At 44.9% G+C, this 15,295-nt stretch overlaps 2 protein-coding genes across 2 annotated transcripts in view; one reads left to right on the top strand and one right to left on the bottom strand.

Annotated features, from left to right (window-relative positions):
• The window catches only part of LOC137534215 (zona pellucida sperm-binding protein 1-like), a 41,996-nt gene extending 37,450 nt beyond the window's left edge, over positions 1-4,546 (top strand). Inside the window, exons 10-12 of the mRNA XM_068255619.1 lie at positions 891-972; positions 1,052-1,132; positions 3,877-4,546. Of these exons, the coding sequence (XP_068111720.1) occupies positions 891-972; positions 1,052-1,132; positions 3,877-4,019 (306 nt within the window). The 3' untranslated portion in view covers positions 4,020-4,546. The remainder of the gene's footprint in view (positions 1-890; positions 973-1,051; positions 1,133-3,876) is intronic.
• Positions 4,547-13,222: 8,676 nt separating this feature from the next.
• Positions 13,223-15,295, bottom strand: part of CAPG (capping actin protein, gelsolin like) — a 42,005-nt gene continuing 39,932 nt past the window's right edge. Inside the window, exon 11 of the mRNA XM_068255618.1 lies at positions 13,223-13,505. Coding sequence (XP_068111719.1) covers positions 13,440-13,505 — 66 coding nt within the window. The 3' untranslated portion in view covers positions 13,223-13,439. The remainder of the gene's footprint in view (positions 13,506-15,295) is intronic.

Below are 15,295 nucleotides of genomic sequence, written 5' to 3'. Positions count from 1 at the left end.
AGATGTCAATGCTATATAAATGCATAATAAAAATCTAGTAGGGAATACTAGGACATTGTCCTCTGAGTCGCTCACAATCTCATGCTGCCATAGTCTAATGTCCAACATTATATTATTTTACTAGTGTAGTGACCTTAGCCTGTTTAAAAACTGGCTAGGTCTGTCACCGCGCATATCAGCGCTCATGCGCACGCATGCCGCTCGCACACAGGTCCGCCCCTTCTGGCCCCGTCCTCCCTTCAGTGTCTCTGCGTCCCTCCCTGCACATGTGCACTACAAAAAACACACACAGGGACATGGGATGCAGAGACGCTTGCATTTTATTAGGTAGGATTTGTATAGCACTGCCACCTTCTGCAGAACTTTACAGAGCACATAGTCATGTCAATCAGTTCTCTGAGGAGCTCACAATCTAATCCTGCCATAGTCTAGTCAGTGACATGACTATGTACTCTGTAAAGTGCCGTAGAAGACTGCAGTGCTGTATAATTTACATAGACACACATTTTGGTATTTGAGCAGTTGGATGGGAGCTTCTAGACATCTGAGCAAGTCCCAGCACTCAGTATTGGCGATGGTTAAAAACAGAAGATTCTCCCATCACGAAAGGCCTGGTTCACATTAGCGTTTTTTGCTGATCAGAACGTATACTGTACAAACGGAATGGATCCAATGTTAACCTATGGATCCATTCACATGTGTCCGTTGGTACGGATATGTTCCAGACAGTCCGGTCCCCGGATCTAAAAAATGCTGCAGGCCCTAATTTTCCGGACCGTTCTGCCCAGCGGAATGGATCCGGACAAAAAAAATGCTGCAGCATTTGGCGCATTTATTTATCAATCTGTTTATTGAATAATGTTTTTACAAGTATCCTTCCCTTGTCTTAGATGTATATTTACTGTAGCGTCTCGGTCTGTGTGCCATCCTCTGCTGAAAACTGCACTTCAGATTGTTCCAGCCTAAAGAGATGTAAGTACTTTACAGTTGTGTACTGTCCCCATCTCTTGCCTTTTCCCTGCCTGGTCTGATCATCTCTCCTTCCCTTCAGACCGACGTTTTGAGCCAGACATCTCCTATCATTTGGTGAGCACCAGAGGACCTCTGCATTTCCAGCAGGAGACAGGAGCAGGTACAGTGAGATGTCTTAATTTTGTATGTACGTCGGGGAGGGAGTCATTATAGACTAAGGGCTAGTATCCAGTGCTCAGTTGCAGAATAATTCTGCATGTCAACTCACTACCCATACAATTCTATGGGCCTGTTACACTTACTGCTTTGTAACTGGAGTCTGGAAGGTTTTTTTTTTTTCCCTTTTGGGGCTAATTGGACCATGCCTTGTAAGGGTTTTTTCACCTTTCTCTGGATCAACAGGGATATGTGAGGGAGTAGGCTGGTGTTGTACTTTGTTTTCTGGTTGAACTCGATGTATGTCTTTTTTCAACTAAAATAACTATGTAACTGATCACGTTATTCTAACTTGCTGCATGCAGACTGTGTATTAATGTCTATGTCCAGTCTCCATTGCAGTCCACATACATTATAACACGTGTTTTGGACAGCAGGGAGAGGTGGCAGCGCTTCCCAGAACAGGCTGCATCTGAATGACTAACATAGGTGTGCAGTGCCTAATTATAGGCAGGGTACACATCTTGCATCTTGTAAGTTTACCTTATGGCTATCTGCTCCCATTTGATTTTTTGTTTGCATTGGGTTTTTTTCAGAGGTTAGGGCTAGTGCATAGTTGTAGAGCATCTGTTTTGATTACAAGGTGTGTATGTTGCCTTTAGGGGGCTCTGCACGCCTCTGTTGGTAGTCATTCAGATGTGGCCTGGTCTTAGGATGCTGTGCCATTTCTCCCCTATTGTAACAAATGTGTTGTGCAAAAGACCATTGTGAACCTAGCCTGGGCAGCACGGTGGCGTAGTGGTTAGCTCTCTCACCTTGCAGCGCTGGGTCCCTGGTTCGAATCCCAGCCAGGGCACTATCTGCAAAAGGTTTGTATGTTCTCTCCGTGTCTGCGTGGGTTTCCTCCGGGCACTCCGGTTTCCTCCCACATTCCAAAAACATAGATAAGTTAATTGGCGCCCTCTAAAAAATTGGCCCTAGACTACAGTACTTACACTACATAATATAGACATATGGCAATGGTAGGGATTAGATTGTGAGCTCCTTTGAGGGACAGTTAGTGACAAGATATATATGTATATATACACTGTACAGCGCTGCGTTATATGTCGGCGCTATATAAATACTTAATAATAATACCCATTTTCTGTAAAAAAAAAAAGTTAATCACATAGGATCCCCTCTATCACTGTTAACCCTCTTGACCCCTATGCAGACAGGTATACAGGAAATCCATAGCCTTGTGTTACACAATGACAATAAAGTGAATTGAATTCCAGCACAGGAATTTGCTGCCTCCAAGGCTGGATTTCTAGAAAGGCCACAAACACAGAAGGACTTGCGTAAAGGAGCCCACATGTCAATGTAAATCATCTCTAATGGTCTGAAGGCACCTGCTTTGCTGCACAAACAGCCTGAATTGGAGTTCTGTGCAGCTTCCTTCCTGGTGTGCAATGACAGTTTGCTGTGCTGCGTTGCCGTCTCCTTATGATCCCGGGACATACAAGCTTTAATGATTAGAGCCACGTTGTAGAGAATTTCTGATCCAGTAAAGTTTCCTGCACATCACACATTCAGGGGATTTTACTGTGATTTTAATGCAAGTCAATGGGAGTGTGGTTTTGAAAACTAAAACAGATCGCAAAGCGCTCTGCAGTCTCTTCCCTAAAAGAATCAGTAAAAAAAAATTGAGTCTGAAGAAGGCATAGTAATAAAAGCAGTATTTCAATATGCATGGGTGCATCCCATCCCCCCTCCAACTCAACCTTGCTAAATTCTAGTCTTAGGTCAGTAGCAGTGTATTTGGCTGCTGGATTATAAAGGCTTGTACACATGTCTAAACATGCACAACTAACTCCACAGCCTTACTAACCCCATGACAAACCATTTACATGACTTATATTTTCTGTGCACCAGCCAACTAAATGACAAACTAGTTTGCATACTGTGCATGCAAGCAGAATGAGACTGCACGATATGTCCGCATTCAAATGACTTGTACACACATGGCCAACTGTATAATCAGCCCAACAATCATGAGTCAATTTGCTGGATGGATCAGAGAGCCTGCTAGTCGCTCCTCTAGTCGTTTGCCATGAAACACACCTGATTGTTGGCCAACAGACCAAAATCAGACAATCTGGCAGATCTGTTGGATGAGTGTATGAGCCTTTAGGCACAGACCGTATTAATAGATGCAGAACAGATTAACTGTTAATTTACAAAACAAAAAAGCTACTTGCTGAAAAGAACCTATACAGTACTACAGCCCCATATGGAGGGTAATGGGTTTGCACTTTTTCTATCAGCTAATTGTTGCCTTTTTGATAGCTGAGCAACAGGTCTCTGATTACAGCTCAGCAGAGGGAGATGAACACTACTCTAATACACTACTGAGGGATTCACTGCTCTGAGAACAAATACAATTTGTCAGCTGAGAGAAAACCTAAACGCATACACGAGTCACTACAGGCTTTTCCTCCTTCAATCCAGTGATCGCTAGTCAGGGTGTTGAGAGAACTATGTTGGGTGGAGGGAGCGGTTGGTGGTAGAGGGCCTTGGGCGCTGGAAAGTACAAAATCTGGCCCTGGCTGCGACAGAACATTGCATTTCCCCTTTTTCAATTGCTTTTTTCTTTTCTACTACCATCATCAAACTGCAAATTCCTGAATACTAATGTTCTGTGTTGAAATAATCTGCTCCAACTAGTAGATGCTTATGATATTCTCTTCATATCTGTGTCCTCAGGCCTCACCAGTCTGCAGCACATGACGCCGGCTCTTCCTGGAATCCTATTGGCAGCAGTGCTGTTTGTCCTGTTGTGTCTTGTCAGTGCACTCAAACTTAGTTGTTTTATTCTTCGCTCCAGAAGACGTTTCAATGTACAATGAATGGCTATGTAATATATGTAAATTTGTAATAATATGGAATATTTTCATTAAAGCACTTTATTTTGTTCGCTGGTCTCTACTAGTCCCTAAACCATCATATTGGGAAATATGATCTTGGAGAACAAAATGGCCATGGCAATCACCAGAGGTTGCTCAGGCATGTCCCCACAAGCTTTAATGTCACTGGCAGCTATGCTATTAAAATAACCTTGTGTACCACATAACTGTATTTCCAGCAACCACCCAGGACATTTCCAATGGAATGCATACACTAGTGCCCTTGTTTTGCTAAAAGGCAATTATGTAGAAGACACCTGCAGTGGTCCTACATTGGGTGAGTTTGAGCGTCATCCGGTGTATTGTGGGGAAAGAGTCTCTCAAATGGAGAGCTTAGTAAGCGTTGTGTGAAATGGTTCATAGTGGCAAAACTCTATATAAAATATATAAATAAAAAATACATATTTAGAATGGTCTGGCCTGATTAGTTTGTGAATCTTGAAAATAAGGTCCTGTGAATTTTCATATGGTTTTTTTAGTGTTATTCCACAAAAGTACAAACAATTGTGCTCTCACAAGTGATCTTCTAACTGAATGCTATTAAATATGCTCTTGAAAACACCGCGTCGCTGTACTTTTTTGTTGTTTTAAGGGAACTTGCTGTAAACCAGTATATTTTTTTGTAAGACGACCCAAAATCTATTTTACTCCTAAGCAGAAAGTAACACACATTCACACAAATCCATAGATGGCATCCTCTTAACCTCTCCAGCTGTGTAATAAGGATGGTAACTGAGATGCAAGTATTTTTGAGTTTATGCCAAATTATGCAGATTTTTTTTTTATTGCTAATGGAGTTACTCTTATAATTGGACACTGTAAATTGCAATCCACTGGAATGACTGATCCTTAATGGAAAGAAATATAAAGGTTTTAAAGTTTTACCTTGGATGAGGATTAGGCTTTCAATATAATATTACATGAGACTCAGACCTGGAACCCACTAGGAATTGCTACAGCACTGTGCGCAGCAGTTACTAGTGCAATTGTACTTGTGATTACCTGACGTACAGCGCTTCCAATTAGTGATTTATGTTTTTTTATAAAACTTATTATACTTACCAGGTATACCAGGTACAGTACTTCCATCTGTAGCCCCACCCCCTAAAAAGAAGAGGTCCTAGGTGCTTCTCTGTGACCAACAGAGAAGCACCTGTGACCTTCTCCTTTAGGGGGCAGATGAATGGAAACAGGAAATCTGGACACCGGGTGGGTATTAAAAAGTTTATTCAAAGCGTAATTGCTTGGCCCCCAATGCGTTGCAAAATCTATTTGAAAATCGATTTTGCATCATTTATATACTTCAGCATTGAGCGTTAACGTGCTCAAAATGGTACATGTCCTGTGACTGCGATTACCCCTAATCGCACTAGTGGGTTCCCCATCACACTTTCATTGGCAAAGCATTTTTGGGAATTCCAAAATTATCCTAGTGGGTTCCAGCCCTTAGGTTAGAACCATAGTCTAAAGATAGCCATACACTGGTCGATTTGCCATTAGATCGACCAGCTGACAGATCCCTATCTGATCGAATCTGATCAGAGAGGGATCGTATGGCTGCCTTTACTGCAAACAGATTGTGAATCGATTTCAGCCTGAAACCGTTCACAATCTGTGGAGCCGCCCCTCCCGCGCATACATTACCTGACGCTGGCTCCCGGGCATCTTCTCCACATCTTCTCCGCGCTGCACCCGCTCCATCCCGGTGCTTCCTGTGTCACTCCGTGACCAGGAAGTTCAAATAGGGCGCCCTCTATTTGAACTTCCTGGTCACTGCAGTGACAGGAAGCGCCGGGATGGAGCGGGTGCAGCGCGGAGAAGATGCCCGGGAGCCAGCGTCAGGTAATGTATACTGGATCGGCCGCCGCTAGCGCTCCCTACCTGCGGGCGATCGACGGTAATTTCCCGCACGGCGCGATCGACGGACCGACCCGATTTTGGGAGGAAATCGGATCGGCGGGTGCGTTTAGCGCGAATGATTGGCAGCAGATTCGATCCCAGGATCGAATCTGCTGTCGAAACGGCTGCGAATCGGGCCAGTGTATGGCCACCTTAATAGGTGCTCCCAAGTAGGGATGACTTGATGCACGATTATGCAAATTTGATATACAGCTTTAAAATGGTCCAACTTAGTGGGACTTGATTGGTTAATTTTAAAGTATAAACTTGCTTACAACATTTACTTACTCCTGCATCAACTCAGATTTGCATCTCATTGATCACCCCTACTTCTGAGTCTGCTGTTCTACCCCAAGACACTTCTGAAATTAACCTGAGGAAGTGGGGAAGACCTGTGAAATGCGACGTTGCTTTTAGTGTCCAATAATTGAAAGCTAATTCTACGACAGAGGTGTCTGATCCGTCTCAAGTCACTCCCATGCTTCCGCCTTCAACCTGGAAAGGAGTGATGTGAGACGCATACAGCTGCATGGGGTATGTTAAACTCTCCCCCACGGCCACAGCAGTCTGGTTTAAATTTTGATTAAGAGTGTGCAACTATTTGGTAAAATCAACACTAGTTGACAGATCTGCATAGGGCACAGTTGTCAAACTCCAGGTCTGGAGGGGCTAGAACCATGCCAGTGTTTAGGATGGACTGAGAGAGGAATATGTTCTACCTGATGGACCACACCTTTCCTGATTCAGACCCATCAATCCATTTGGGCTGGGTCAAAAATTTGAGGACCTTGGCCCTCTAAGGACCGGCTTGACATCCCTGGCATAGGGTAAGATATTTTTCACTTGCCTGTTACTGTGGTTGCTTTCAGGGGCGGACTGACCATTAGTGCACTCAAGCACGGGCTGAGGGCCCGTGGTCAGGGGGGGGGGCCTGCCAGAGAGCCTTGAGCACGATGGGAGACAGCCAGCGATGGGCAGAGCAGCGGAGAAGGGGGAAGTTCCCCCTTCTCTCACCTTGGGGCCCCCTTCCTGGTTCTCCCCTCCAGAATCAGTAAAGTGTCGGCGGAGATCGCTTTTTAGCCACCGGAGGGAGCGCTGATCTGTGTGCCACTAGTCTGGGCTTCTCAAGCCCAGACTAGTGGCACACAGATCAGCACTCCCTCCGGTGGCTGAACAGCAGTAAGTCTCCGCCCGCTGTCAGCCGCTACCCGCTGCGCTGACACTGTACCGATTCTGGAGGGGGGCCCAAGGTGAGAGAAGGGGGGGAACTCCCCCCCCCATTCTCCGCTGCTCTGCCCATTGCCCTCCTTCACTGGCTGTCTCCCCTCCTGGAGACACTACAAGCGTATAGTGGGGGCACCTATACTCCTGGCTATACCAGGGAGACTTATACACCTGGCTGCATATACTGGGGGTACCTGTAGACCTGGCTATACTGGGGACACCTATACACCTGGCTGCATATACAGGGGGGGACCTATACACCTGGCTGCTTATACTGGGGGCACCTGTAGACCTGGCTATACTGGGGACACCTATACACCTGGCTGCATATACAGGGGGACCTATACACCTGGCTGCTTATACTGGGGGCACTTATAGACCTAGCTACATATACTGGGGGCACCTATACACCTGGCTACATATACTGGGGGCACCTATACACCTGGCTACATATACTGGGGGCACCTATACACCTGGCTACATATACTGGGGGCACCTATACACCTGGCTATCTATACAGGAGACACCTATAGACCTGGCTATCTTACATGGGGACATCTATAGACCTGGCTATCTTACATGGGGACATCTATAGACCTGGCTATCTTACATGGGGACATCTATAGACCTGGCTATCTTACATGGGGACATCTATAGACCTGGCTATCTTACATGGGGACATCTATAGACCTGGTTATCTATTCTGGGGACACCTATAGACCTGGTTATCTATTCTGGGGACACCTATAGACCTAGATACCTGCACTGGGAAAACCTTTTGACCTGGTTACCTATACTGGGGGCATCCATTTTGGGGGAACTGCTGCCAGATTAAGTGTATTTTGAGAAATCGCTGCCAGATTATGTGTATTTTTGGGGAACTGCTGCCAGATTGTGTATAATGGGGGAACCGCTGCTGCCAGATAACGTCTATTTGGGGGGAAAGACTGCCATATTATCTGTATTTTGGAAGAACCTCTGCCAAATTGCATGGATTTTTGGTGAAATGCTGTCAGATTACATGTATTTTGGGGGGAAACACTATGGCAGAGTTCAAACTTCCCCGGCAGACCTTTTATACCACTGCTAAGGTCGTGTATATTTTGCCCCACCCATATTGTTGTGTGACCACACCCATTTTTTGGCGTGTGGCGCAGGGGTTTTTATCAGTATAAAATATTGCATATTTACTGTTGTCAGTAAATTATTATATATTAGTCTGTAAAAATATAATGTGAAAGGTGGGAAACAGTGGTATGAGGGACTCAAAATCTCCTATTGCCTGGGGGCCCTATGAGTTGTCAGTCCACCCCTGGTTGCTTTATATCAGTGCTACCCAACTGGCACCTGTTACTCATTTGCCTGGCCTATTTTATTTCTGTCAGTACCCCTCCTCTGGCAGGCTCAGCTCTTGTTCATGCTTGGCCTTACCCCCCGATGCTGGGACATTGATGCTAAGTCCCCTACAGATTTAAAAAATCCAGTGCTAGCCATGCACCCTGCACATGAAATTGTACAGCACTGCCTTATAGCAACCTAGCTTTCTAAGTAGTTTTTCACTAATCTCACTTTTTTAATACTACATTATATTGGTGTTCCTGGTGTCTTGTCAGAGAAATTAGTTGCATTAAAATAAACAAGGATTGTAAATAAATGAAGTGTGAATGGAGAGAGGGGGGGCTAGCACTGCTGTTTTAAACACTTATTAAAAAAAAATTGTCATTCAGTACTTCTAGCAGAAGGGATGCTATGTGGCAGTGTGGGCACCAGGACTGGTGACCCTGGTGTGTCTTTGTAAATAATTCATTTGATTAGTATAAAGTACATATATGGGGATGTATAATGTAGTGTGAGAAGAAAACCACCTGAAATAGATTGCAGTCCATTAATTAATAAAAATGAATTAAATAGTTGATTTATCCATTAATTATTGGTCAGATAACTAATTATATATACATTAGTGTATGCATTAAAAAAATATAAAATACATACAAGTTAATCTAGTAGTATATCATCCCAAAGAACATACAGTATACTATTACAGTATGTTTAGCAGACTATAGATAAATTCCCAAATAACCTTATGATAAAGGAACTACACCAAAGCATAGTCACTTAGATCAGGAGTGGTACACACCCCAATCATCACTTCACCACAACCTGAACGGGTGAATGCGTGCCACAGCCCATTATCTTCCCCTTTCACTCCAATGCCTGTAAGGAGGGTGTGTCTATAGCAGTGATCTGCAAACTTTGCTCTCCAGCTGCTAAGGAACTAAAAGTCCCACAATGCATTTGCCTTTATGAATGACTGTCAGACTCCTGCAATGTGTTGTGGGACTTGTAGTTCCTTAACAGCTGGAGAACCAAGTTTGCAGATCACTGGTTCATGGCAAGATTACAAGGCAAGGCGTACAGCATTGTTGGATTTTCCCAAATCCCCAGATATTCTTCTCAGTGGTGTAGCTAGAGACTATGGGACTCCCATAGCAAAAAATTTATGGAGCCATCAGATCCAGGCGCTCTTGAGCAATGTCACCTGCCCCTATTCTATGGATATGAGTTGACTGGGTAATTTACATTTTCATACAATGTACACTATGTATTGTCCATGGGCACTGAAACAAAGTGAACACATCAGTTACCACCTGGGCCCCCACCTTTCTAGGGCCCCATAACAATTGCTATGGCTGCACCCCTGGTTTTTCTGTATAGAAGGGCAATGTTGCACATGGCAATGCTGTAAATGAAGGCTCTCCGGTGGAGTCAGGCTGTCCACCATGGATTATGCACAGCATATGACCTACTTCTCAACACTTAACAAAAAAATCACTCCCATTCACTTGCGCTAAAATTGTGTAAAAATCATCATGATTGCATGTTTTTACACGTCCACAATTTTTATGCAAGTGAATAGGAGATTGCAACAATTGCAAACGCTCAGAAAAGTGCTTATAGTGTGTCTGAGCACTAAGGGCTGGTTCACTACAGCAGTGCTTGCGATGTGCTCACTGATTAGCAAAGTGTTAGTGCTGTTTTACCTTATGAGGGTATTCCCACAGCAGCATTACATTTGAAAAACGCACATTCCTTCAAAAGTGCTTGGAAAATCATGCAGATCAGATGTTTAACACAACCTGACTAAATTAGCTGTACGCTTCAGAAACACATACTGGATCCTAATGAGACCTTCCATGCAGTGGCGGACATACGGCTGTGCTGCTGCACGAGGGCCCCTGAAGTTCCGTTGCTTCAGGGGCCCATTAAGTATTGCTGTTTTGTTTTTGTTTTTTCCTGGGGGCCTCGACTCCTATCCTCGTCACCCCACCTCACGTCCCCCCATCATGCGGCGGGAGAGCGGCAAATCCAGGAAGTTTCTGGGGCTCCAGCAGGCGCTAGAGGCTCAGCCACTTGGTCTCCGATGTCTCCAACTCTGTATACTGCTCGCTACTAAACATGGAAGTAGCGAGCAGTATACAGAGGAGAGAGACATCGGAGACCAAGCGGCTGAGCTTCTAGCGCCTGCTGGAGCCCCGGAGACTTCCTGTATTTGCCGCTCTCCTGCCGCGCATACCGGGAGGGGGGTCTCCGAGGTGAGGGAGGATAGGAGTTGGGCCCCCCACCCGGATAGCTACCCACCCACCAGGCTACCTACCCACCCACCCACCTGACTACCTACCTACCGGGCTAGTTACCAAACCACCCACCAGGCTACCTAACCACCTGGCTACCTACCCACCCACCATGCTGCCTATCTACCTAACCACCCACCTACCTACCGGGCTACTTACCCACCAGGCTACCTACCCACCCAACCACCCATGGGAGCTGCGCGCCGGATGGAGGCTGGGACGGGAGGTCTGCTGCTGAAGGTGAGTAAATGTTTTGTTTTTTTTTATTTATATTAGCAGGTGTATGTTCTGGGCAGGTCTGCCACATGATTGCTTGTATTTTCTGGGCAGGTCTGCCACATGATTGCATGTATTTTCTGGGCAGGTCTGCCACGATTGAATGTATTTTCTGGGCAAATCTGCTCACATTATGTGTATTTTCTTGAGAAAACCTGCACAATTATGTGGATTTTCTGGGGAAAGGGTCACCAAAACTTGGGCCCACTGTCTGTGTTGCACTTTTCAAGGGAACCTGAGGTGAGAATAACATTGAGGCTGCCATATTTCTCTCCTTTTAAGCAATACCGGTTGCCTGGCTGCCGTGCTGGTCCTCTGCCTCTTATTCTTTCAACCATAGACACTGAACAAGCATGCAGCAGGTCAGGTGTTTGACAATATTGTCAGAGCTGAGATTAGCTGCATGTTTGTTGCTGGTGTAATTCAGTTTATTACTGCAGCCAAATAGATCAGCAGGGCCACCAGGCAACTAGTATTGTTTAAAAGGAAATAAATATGGCAGCCTCCATATCACTCTCACCCCGGGTTCACTTTAAATTATAGTTAGCTCCACCCTCATCCAGTCATTGCCACACCCATTTTTTTTGCAGCCACAGGTTCTATCCACACCCATTTTTTGCAGGTTATAGCCACACCCATTTTTTGCCACAGCACACGGTAGCCACACCCATTTTTTTTGCTTCGCGCGCCGCAGGTCATGGGGGCCCACAATTGCAATTTTGCACAGAGGCCCACTGCTGGCTGTGTCCGCCACTGCTTCCATGGTATCCTCTGGTACCCTATTGCCACTAATCAGGGGCCACATTCTTCTGGCACGGCTGTGCTAGTGCCAGAATAGGAGCACAGCCCCAATTAGATTACCAACAAGCCCATGACAGTAATCTTTGGAGGATCCCTGAGGGGCAACGGGAGACCAGAAGATACTGTGGGAGGCCTCATTAGGATCCAAAAGCATGTATGTAATTTTCGCAAGTATGCCAAAGTTAAGGGCAGGACGAAACCAGAGTGGAGTGAGAGGAGACATCCTCTGGAGTTTTATACTTCAAGCACTTTTTGACTAAGGATAGTGAATTTTCATGGTTTTATAAATACTGGTAAATGTTATGGTTTTATATTGTTGGAGTGTGGCTTAGTCACTAGAACTAGATTGAGCTGGGGGAGGACTGCCACTACTGGTGAGAGGAGTGGAAGTTGTTACTGTGGCTTAACGATATCTGGGAAAAGCTGACTGGAGCCACAGCAGCTTGGTTGAGGCCACGTACAGGGCCAAAGCAACTACTGTATGTCTGTGAGGGTGGACAGCATTTGTCACAGTGGTGGTGTTCAAGGTGATAGTGTAGGGAAAAAACTTATGATGGATGGCTGTGAAATGATAGTCTGTTTTTTCTGAGGCTTATTGGAGATGTGATTGATCCAGGACCAATTGACCGGTTCTTGGTGTGTCATACCTTATGGCTGCTTGTAGGCCTGGTGAGCGTGCTACACTGGTGATAGTGGTGCTATCACCTGCTGGTGAAGGCTAGTGGCCCATTATAAAAAAACATCACAGGAATCCCGTTATTATCTTGGTGGCAGATATATTTTGTGTATCCTAAGCAGATTTCACGATTTTTCTTTTCTCTTTTTTGCATTTCATCCTTCACACATTTTTGAGGCAATTGCAAAGATTCGAACAAGGAGGAAGATCACTGAAAGAGGATTTTGTTGTGAGAACATTGGTTTGGGAAGCGCTCTTGGTCTTTGGACTATAATAATTTAACTGATTCAGACTTGATGCACAATTTATATTGTTTAGATATGAACCAATGAAATGCAGCAGCTACTACACTTGATCAGTCCACATCCAAACTACATATACTGGCATAATCTGGGAACTGTCACCATCTTATTGCCAATCCCCAATCAGCAGTACACACATTTGCTGGTGTGTAACAGGCAGGGAGGTGATGAGGCGTACACGTGACAGGTCAGCCATGTGTGAAGTGTCACATCTGTGGCAGCTTTCAGGCTTGTGCATGGCTAATGATGCTTTGCTGGAGGATACTGCTTCTCCAATCTGCAGCTGCTAGGTGCAAATCAAACAGGTTTCAGGCCAGTGCACATGAACTCTATAGGTGAGTAGCAATACATTTTTAATGTGACAGAACACATCCCTCTGTCTGGAGAAATTCCTAGCCCTTGGCTGCAACCAGAGCCAGCATCAAGCTGATTAGACTGGCAGCTGGGGGCTCACTGGTAATCAATACAAAAACAGACTTGGCGGAGTCACAGGTGCTCAGGAAAAGTAACAGGGAGAGCTCTTTAGCTTGCAGAATTCCAGTTGCTTGCTTCCTCACACCCAGTTGTTGAAGAACTGTTTGAAGAGAGGAGACTCATGGCCATCGGACATCACCTGGACCTGTAAGCAGATGGAAGAGTATATCATTTAGGACTGATTTATCAAACCTGTCCTTGTGACTCTCCAACGTTGCATACTTTGTAGGCAACCTCACCTATGCACAGGTGGGGTAACCACCGAGCTTAGACACTAATTACCCCATCTGTGCATAGGGGGGGGAGGCTGCCTGCAAAACATGCACCGTTGGGGAATCACAAGTACAGGTTTGAGAAACACTAACTTGTTTCAGTTACAAAAGCATCTTGTGTGTAATCTTCAGAAAGAGTGTAAAGATGTGTCTACTCTTTCTAGTCATTATTTTGATTAGCAGATATCAAATATCGTTAAACTGATTTCAGACCAACAAGTCCGTTTTTTTTTCCTTATTACACCTGACTAATGTGATTGGCTCACAGTGGTGGTGGGCGGGTGGTGGTAACTCACCCTTGATGCTGCCTCTGTGCACTGCCCTTCAGGAGATCATTTACAGCTCTCAGTTTACTTACCTATTACTCACAGCTCCCAACGTTACCTCTTTTGGAGGGACAGACCCTCTTTGGGAACCAAATCCCTCCCCCTTCTGGCCTTCTTCCTTATTTGCCCCTTTTTAAGGACTGATGTACAGATCTATGTAAATGTATATTTTTCTACTGAAAAATGTGTTTAATAGGCTCTATTGCAGAAGCAGAGTTGCACACCAACCACCAATGTGTGGTGAGGTGCTGGACAATATAATCTATAAGCAATAATCCAGAAGTCCGCACACTCAAAGTTCAAAACAGAATCAAAAGTGTTATTCTGTTATATGATTTGACAAAGAGGACCCTCCGTGGCTCCGAAACGGTCGTTGGTGACCAGAATGGATACTAAGTGTACCATGTGAATAAAATCACATTGAACTTTGAGCGTGCAGACTTCTGGATTATTGTTTAATAGGCTCAAAACTTAATTCCCATGTTACTATGAAGTAAAATGAACCAGGATAGAAAGGACAAATGTGGTTTGAATGATAAAACACCACATTTTGCTTATAAAATCTTTATGGTATGTATGACTAGGGATGTGTTGGGGGCATGATTAGGGGTGTGGCTTAAGTGTCCCTCTTTCTTATCTCAAAAAGTTGGAAGGTATGCTTACTTACATGTTACGGCATCGTCTTCAAATGCTAAGGAATTGATGCCAAAGTTAAAATCAATCAGTATATCTAACTTGTATCTGTGAATGTGCATGTAGCGATAATCATTAGCTGTGTGAAGCAGTTAAGGTGGCCTCCTCATACAGTTCAGAAGCTGAGATAAGAATAAAGTGATCAAAATAGCTAATGGAAAAAGACACAGACACACAGACACACACACACACACAGACACACAGACACACACACACAGACACACACACGGCTTGATTCACTAAAGTGTGCTAAGTTAGCACGCCAGGGAAAATCCACTTAGCACATGCAAACTGGCTTTGCACGCGCTAATATGCGCGCAACGTTTTGCGCGCACTGCTTCGCATGCAAAATCAGCTGCTTCATGTGCTAAGTAGCGTGATAAGCATACTTTGCACGCGAAGCGGCTGATTTTGACCGCAAATCTGTGTGCGCAAACTTTTACACGTGCTAAAATAGCACAACTTTGCAGTGCCAACTACTTAGCACCCTAGTTTGCACGTGCAAAGCTTTTAGGTGTGCTGTGTTAGCACGCTTTAGTGAATCAAGCCCAATGGTTTTTAGCTGAAACAGCCAGTTTGGGGAGCCTCAGCTGAGAATCCAAATATGTGCACAGCGGCCCCAATGAATCGGCGAGAGATCCGGA

The sequence above is a fragment of the Hyperolius riggenbachi genome, chromosome 10 (assembly GCF_040937935.1).
Source record: "Hyperolius riggenbachi isolate aHypRig1 chromosome 10, aHypRig1.pri, whole genome shotgun sequence".
Classification (NCBI taxonomy): Eukaryota; Metazoa; Chordata; class Amphibia; order Anura; family Hyperoliidae; genus Hyperolius; species Hyperolius riggenbachi.
This window is presented reverse-complemented; position numbering and strand designations above follow the sequence as displayed.